The 7,241-nt window shown below is 29.5% G+C and overlaps 3 protein-coding genes across 3 annotated transcripts; 2 read left to right on the top strand and 1 right to left on the bottom strand.

Annotated features, from left to right (window-relative positions):
* Positions 1–103: 103 nt before the first annotated feature.
* On the top strand, positions 104–1,299 carry LOC112904116 (tetratricopeptide repeat protein 30A-like). The gene is made up of 6 exons (XM_025973387.1): positions 104–275; positions 325–597; positions 650–775; positions 834–969; positions 1,030–1,194; positions 1,250–1,299. The coding sequence occupies exons 1-6, from the start codon at positions 216–218 to the stop codon at positions 1,297–1,299; spliced, it is 810 nt and encodes a 269-aa protein (XP_025829172.1). The 5' UTR covers positions 104–215.
* A 1,521-nt stretch (positions 1,300–2,820) lies between these two features.
* On the top strand, positions 2,821–3,691 carry LOC108736402 (SAYSvFN domain-containing protein 1). The gene has a single exon (XM_018468810.2). The coding sequence runs from the start codon at positions 3,088–3,090 to the stop codon at positions 3,625–3,627; it is 540 nt and encodes a 179-aa protein (XP_018324312.1). The 5' UTR covers positions 2,821–3,087; the 3' UTR covers positions 3,628–3,691.
* A 500-nt stretch (positions 3,692–4,191) lies between these two features.
* Positions 4,192–5,855, bottom strand: LOC112904111 (4-hydroxybenzoate polyprenyltransferase, mitochondrial-like). The gene has a single exon (XM_025973379.1). The coding sequence runs from the start codon at positions 5,449–5,451 to the stop codon at positions 4,315–4,317; it is 1,137 nt and encodes a 378-aa protein (XP_025829164.1). The 5' UTR covers positions 5,452–5,855; the 3' UTR covers positions 4,192–4,314.
* Positions 5,856–7,241: the final 1,386 nt, after the last annotated feature.

Below are 7,241 nucleotides of genomic sequence, written 5' to 3'. Positions count from 1 at the left end.
TTAATTAAATTAAAGATTAAAAACGTTCGATCTGTATATTATATAATTGTTGATAGTATTTGGGGAAGTTTTTATTAAATATCTCTAATAATTTGTAATTTTGAAATTCAAAATTAATAATCGGGGCTGATCGTGGGGTACCGACAGAAGTTACCATGGAAACCACTTCATAAATAAAAAGTTTCGCATTTCGCGTCCATTGTCGACTTCAAAAAATGCTTTCAGCATCTGTTGCAATTAACGACGGCGATTTTACAAAAACTACATACAATTTGGTAAGAATAATAGTAATTCATAATCATAATACATACATCCCATTATTAGATAAAGGAAGAACGGTATGGCGAAGCTATAAGAATCCTACATGGAATACCAGAATCTAATTTAACAAGGGCAGGTTTATCTTTATTAGCATACTGTTATTACTACACACAAGATTTTAACAATGCAGCTACATATTATGAACAACTCGTCCAGATGTTTCCAAATAATACTGACTACAAATTATATTATGCACAATCGTTACATCAGGCTTGCATGTACATTGATGCTTACAAAATTACAGAGGAAATAACAAACTCAGAGTACAAACTAAAGGTAATAAAAGATATTGAAAAAGATAACTGAAGGTAAAGTGGGTAGATTGTAGGTAAAAAAAATACAGTCTGCTATTAAATATGGTGAGGAGGACTTTACAACATCTAGAGAAATAATAGAATCATTTCTTAATGAAGATGCAGACTCTGATATTAATATTGGATGTATTTTGTTCCAGGTCAGTAATTATAAATAAATGTTTTTTTTTACTTTAATTTTTAAATTATATTATGCAGGAAGGATATTATGAAGAAGCACTGAATAAGTTTCTTATTTGTCTACAAAACACAGGTTTTAAACCTTATATAAGCTACAATATTGCTCTTTGCTATTACAAATTAAAAGAATATGGTTTGGCACTCAAAAATTGTGGTAAGAAAATCTATTTCTGAACCGTACCACAATAGAGAAGTCATTGAGAAATGCTTTTAGCTGATATAATTGAGAGGGGCATAAAAGATCATCCTGAACTTGGTGTGGGAATGCAAACAGAAGGTATTGAAGTCAGATCTGTTGGAAATACTTTAACATTACATGAAACTGCTCTCACAGAGGCATTTAATTTGAAAGCTGCCATTGAGTATCAATTAAAAAATTGTAAGTTAAGATTTAAAATTCAAATTTGCATTGTTTTGTATAATTTCTCTATAAGTATATACATGTAAAAAGGAGTACTGTATCGATCTAGAAAAAATAAATTAGACCTTAATTTAACTATGGGGTCATTTAAACAAAACCTTCTTTTTTTTTATTTTTGAACACTGTATGGTAAATCAAATTTAGATACTACAGATGATATTGTATTAAAATAGGGAATGTTTTGTTTGAAAAATTTTTCGATTAAACTTATAGTTTGGTCACAATGAATATATTGCGTACTTTTTAAACCACCCTGTATGACAGCGTTGCAGAGGTATAAATGTGAAGATTAATGAACGCAATATACAAAAAGTAATCCTATACAAATATTTTGGCGTCTTTTTGATTCTAATATGGGATTGGAAAATCATGCCGATTATATTCTAAAAAAGACCAGATGTCTAGCTTTTGTGTTCCACTAAATATCAAAAATTATGTCACTCATAATCTAAGACTCACATATTATGTACTTTTCAATTCATTAACAACTTATAGAAATATAGCATGGGACGGAGCATACGAAAATAACCAGACATTACTGCAAAAGGTACAAAATAAAATATTGAACATAAATTATAACGACTCTACTAAACATGCAACAAATTTTTGCTTTTGAATCCTTAAAATACTATTTCATTGAACTAAGTACATAAAACATCAATAAATAATACCAGAAATAAAAACCTAATTTTAACAAAGACAAACAGAACAATTAGTAAAAAAGTAGCTGTATTAATGCAATCACATACTTTTATATAATTTGCCCATTACTATGAAAACCTTATCATNTAGTGCTGCAAAGACTGCAAAGTCAGAAATACTAATTTTCTTTGCAACTAGATATGTTGCAGATCCCAAAATTTTATTTAAATGTTGAAAAGCTGTATTTATATCAGAGTTATTAGTTAGAGGACCTATTGAGAATGTTAACCAATGATCCACCTCAGTCCTATCAGTGGCACTATGACCATATAGTCCATAAGTAACATATTTTCTAGCTAAATATCGCAAAAGATCGTTAGACGTTTCATAATTTACGTTATGAGTGTCTACAATGATGGACTCATTTCCCCATTCAATCAGAAAAGATTCATCTGACAAAGATTTCAGATACTCTATTAATAAAACACCACCTGGAAATGTTTAAGATTGTAAAAGAATGAATTAAAATAGATACATTTACTTACTTAAGGGCGGTTTGTTTGTTCTAAATTTGATCTTCATTTTTATATGCACTTTTTTGAAATATTTCTGATTTTTATAAATTAGTTTGAAAAATAACCTTACAACTACTAAGAGGATAAGGAGTGCTTTCTGACTTAGATGACCTTGATTTCCACTATAGAAGTGAATTGGTTGTTCACTTCTCACTTGTTAAATGAAAATATACAGTTAATTTGAAAATAACAATAAAGAAAATTAACTAGAAAATCAATAAAACGAATAATATTCTGTGCACTTTACACATAAAAATAAGTTTAAATTTGGAATAACTTATAGAGTAAGTCGATACATGAAAAAGTTCACATGCAATTCAGAATAAACTGCAACTTTTCCTTTAAAGACAGACAGCTCACCAGTTCACCATAAATTTTGACGTTTATTTAACCTAAATAAAATTTCTGTAGATTGGTATATAGTATATAATTTTGTGTATCTAACTTTTGTGTTTTTTTTATCTATTTACAATATTTACCTAAAAAATCCGTACCTAAATTATTGGTTTGTAAGCTATACTTTTCTTGATTGTGTTACTGTACTTTTAATCATACTTGCAAATATACTAAATAAGTTAAAAGTGACATTTTACATATTGGCAATATTTTTGTGAAATTCCTTCTTCTGGTATTAATGGATAGAGAAAAATTATTAAGTGAGTATCGAGCAAAGAAAGAAAAAGAAGAGTTAATAAACGAGTACAAAGAAAGAATAAAGCGGTTTTTTATAACGAGACCAAAGCAATCGTTTGAGGAACCCCAGTTACAATCAAAAGCCAGTATTACAACAAAGACTCCATATACTAATCGACAAAATGACTCTACGTCTGACCCAGATGTGACAGAATCTGCATGTAGTGAGTCTTCCGTACTTGATGATTGTGATATGGAATGGAACCAAAAAAATATTACCACTAGTATTATTTACTATGTGTTGTGGTTTTTGTTATGGGTAACTCTTTTTGCAGTTTTTATTGAATTGGGGTTTGGTATAATTTACCTCATTATATCTGCAATTATTGGAATGTATATAAATACCAGAACTGATCCTAAAAGACCTGATGAAGTAAGTGCATATTCGGTGTTTAATAAAAACTGTGAAAGCATTGATGGGACGCTAAAAGCAGAACATTTGGAACGAGATTTGTTTTTTAGTGCTGGTCATTTAAAATAGTAGATCTGTTTAATGTAATATTTAATATGCTGATGTTTATTTCAATAAAGAAAATTAATATACACTCATGTCTATTTTTCCAATTGAGGTATGTTCACTTTTTAATAATTAAAGAAAGAATTTACATTAATACGTTTATTTTAATATTTGCAGAATTTAATAAAATAAATTATGTATAAATACCGAGTAAATATTTAAATGAAATGTACATTATTTTTGCTTATTTAATACATTTTTATTCATCAACTTAATTTTAGGAAGTTTTTAATTAAGTTTTAATGTTTTTGCACTGATCTGATAATGCATGTAGGTGTTTTACACCTCTACAGGATGCATCTGTATTTGTTACTTTTGTTCCTGTGTATCTATCCCTAAAGCTGTCCTATCTTTAATGTGACAATGTATATTCTTGTGTAACTATCTTCCTAATATTTATTTCTCTACAAGGTTGCTCAAATTCTGTAAGTAGACACTTGTTGCTCTTTATACAAACTGTAACTGTCACTCTTCTATCTCTGTGCGTATCCTTATATTCTTATGTATGTTAAAGAAAAGAAAATCAAATTAAATATATTTACTTTTATTTTTCATAAGTTAACATTATACTATAAGTAGGTTTCCTTTGGCAAATGGCAACAACATGTACTTAATACACTATTAAAAATAATACTAATCACATTTGGAGTACTATACATTTAAATGAGCGGTCGCTAAAAATTTGTTCTTATTTTTCACATTTTTCTTTAATAACGTCCCTAATACAATACCAGAAAATAATATAAATCCCACTTGTGCATTCGAAAAGAATTTTTTAGCACAATCCTGTGGATTATCTATGTCCAAGCAGCTAATTTGAGAAACAAGATGAGCAGCTACAGCACTAACAGCTACATAGTAAGGCCAACTCTGATCATTCATCAGTCCTGATGTTATCAAACTTGTTATCATAACACTAGAAAAACCACTCAACCATAATTTTGTATTTCTATCAAATCGAATGGCTGTTGACTTAATGCCCAACATTAGATCGTCATTTCTGTCTTGATGTGCATATATTGTATCATACACAATGGTCCAACATATGCCAGCTATATAAAGTGGGAGACATATAGGAACATCTACATAGCCCTTCACAGCACTGTAACCCAAGAGTGCACCCCAATTAAACGTAAACCCAAGCACTAACTGTGGCCAATAGGTGATCCTTTTCATTAAAGGGTAAGTAACTACTAAAAATAATGAACTGGCCCCTAGTATAACACTATACCAATTCAATTGTAATAGCACTAGTAAACCTACACTTAATTGTCCAGCTAAAAACTTCCATGCCTGTTTCATAGAAATATCACCCTTAACTAAAGGCCTGTCTACTGTTCTAACCACTTTGGCATCTATATCGCGATCCCACATATCATTTATGGTACAGCCGGCACCTCTCATTACAAGAGCTCCTGTACCAAAAAGAAATAATAGAAAGGGGTCGGGAAGACATCCTGCGTCCGCTGCTGAGGCAATACTCCATCCACAAGGCCAAAATAGTAGCCATGAACCTATTGGTTTATCTAGTCGTATCAGTTTTAAATAGGGCTTCACAGAATTTGGAGCAAGATCAACCAACTTTGTAGCAACCGCATATTTTCGCTTATTATCTTCGGTATTAAACGATTTGGTATCGGTGTGGGTAAAAGCACATTTACCTATTAAGGGAACTTGAACAAAATCTAACTTGATATTTCTAACCTTATTTTTGCGGCTCAAGTTTATTACACCATACCGCAAAAAATTCTTTTTATTTTGCAATGATAATATTCGTAAACAATACATTTTCACTTTTCACCTTCTATATTAACAAGAACGTTGCAATTATTATGATTAATTATCCAATATTGATAACAGAATGTGCATGGTTTTTGTACCTTTGCTTCTGGGCGAAACGAACCAGTTCCGCAAAGTCTTTTGGTATCCGCATCGTAAAGGATACAAACAAACAAAATTTTAGATCACATTCAAAATTAACAATTTATAAATAGTGTATTAATATATAAGAAATATATGTTTACAGAAGTGATTTTAACCTCACTTCTCACCTGATCAGTTTTTATTTTTATGATTCGTAGGTTTGTAGTTCATTTAGCCAATCCGAACCAATCAAACCTAACAAATTCCCCGAAAAAGGATGTTACTTTTTAACTTTTTATTTTAGTGAACTATAAGTTATTATTGAGCAAACATTAGGAAAGCAATATATATAACATAAAATAGAAATAAACATGTGGCTAATAAAAAATATGATTGTAATATGAGTATATGAAAAAAGCTCATTACACTCAAATAAATGCAAATGCATTGAATTTTTTATATCTGATTGTACAAGATAATTCCGTACAAATAAATAAAATAAGAAATAAGAGATATTTATATCTAAGGCACTAAATGCCAGTGAGAGCATCGTATTTTTTTTTCGAATTTTTCAATCAAAAAATAATTATCCATTAGGACATTCCTACAAATAATACATGATATGGATAAAAAAACTACTTGTGAAAAGCCTTGTTTGTTACATTGTAAATTTTCATTCCCTGAATTTTTTAAAAACTTCACAACTCAGGAAATATTAATTTTTGAAAAAAATTTACGAAGACCTTTTTTGTCAAAAATCAACCAAATAACATGAAAAAATAATTCCGATTAAAATGAATCTCTCATAGCTGTATAGAAAGGTATTGAAAATGAACAATTGATAGGTTTATTATACATATTGTTTTTTGTTTTTTTTTTTTGTTATTATCTTTTACTTTGCTTACTGATCCATAACTATTTTATAATACATATTCCTACTTTAACACACAGTCTTACTGAATCGAGGCCAGATTGATCTACTATTATTGTTCAAGTTGTTATTCATTTTTATTAGACTATTTTGTTCTATGTTCTATTTTTTTATTTTTTCTCCAAAAATTTTTTCTGTTTAAATGCCGCTTTTTATTACATAACTTACCTCATTTTTAATCATGGTCCAGTTCAAAATATTAACTACAATTAACGAAAAGACCATAATTATTTCGGTTATATACAAGAAAATAACTAAGTAGGGTTTTCGAAACGCGTTATCAGAAAAGTGTAGTAACAACAAACTTCCATTAATGGACCCCACAGAAGATGCAAAAATTACGTTTGCTATAATCGACATTTTGAAAGTATCCAGTACGAAAAGGCTGTTCTTTATTGTACTACTGTGCAGATGTAAAAGTTTTTTAATCTTATTTAACTCAATATTAATAATAAATTCGTGTTCTTCATCGAGTAAATTATCGTTTCGAAATGCTTGATTGGCATTTTTAATATACGATATGCTTCTTTCACATAAGAAGTTTATGGTCTTAAGCTGAGTCTTAATATGCCAGTTTATTTTATAATTAAGCTCTGTTACTAGCCAGTTTATTGCCACATGCAATTTGTTGATGATCTCCAAAAACAAGTATTCTCTTTTACAATGTGCAAAATCAGTTGAAGAGTAAAAACATAGGAATATAACTAGATTTGTAACAAAAATTGATATCCCCAAATACGTAAAGATGCAACGGTGAGTTGATATTGCAGGTTTGTGTTTCAGT

This window comes from Agrilus planipennis, unplaced genomic scaffold, assembly GCF_000699045.2.
Source record: "Agrilus planipennis isolate EAB-ADULT unplaced genomic scaffold, Apla_2.0 scaffold149, whole genome shotgun sequence".
Lineage (NCBI taxonomy): Eukaryota > Metazoa > Arthropoda > Insecta > Coleoptera > Buprestidae > Agrilus > Agrilus planipennis.
Note: the sequence above shows the minus strand (reverse complement) of the source record. Positions and strands in the feature narration are given on the sequence as shown.

Coding starts and splice junctions, on each gene's coding strand:
- LOC112904116 (XM_025973387.1), top strand. CDS start 216: ATGCTTTCAGCATCTGTTGCAATTAACGACGGCGATTTTACAAAAACT. Junction 598..649: donor ACTCAGAGTACAAACTAAAG/GTAATAAAAGAT, acceptor GGTAGATTGTAG/GTAAAAAAAATACAGTCTGC. Junction 1,195..1,249: donor TGAGTATCAATTAAAAAATT/GTAAGTTAAGAT, acceptor TTTCTCTATAAG/TATATACATGTAAAAAGGAG.
- LOC108736402 (XM_018468810.2), top strand. CDS start 3,088: ATGGATAGAGAAAAATTATTAAGTGAGTATCGAGCAAAGAAAGAAAAA.
- LOC112904111 (XM_025973379.1), bottom strand. CDS start 5,451: ATGTATTGTTTACGAATATTATCATTGCAAAATAAAAAGAATTTTTTG.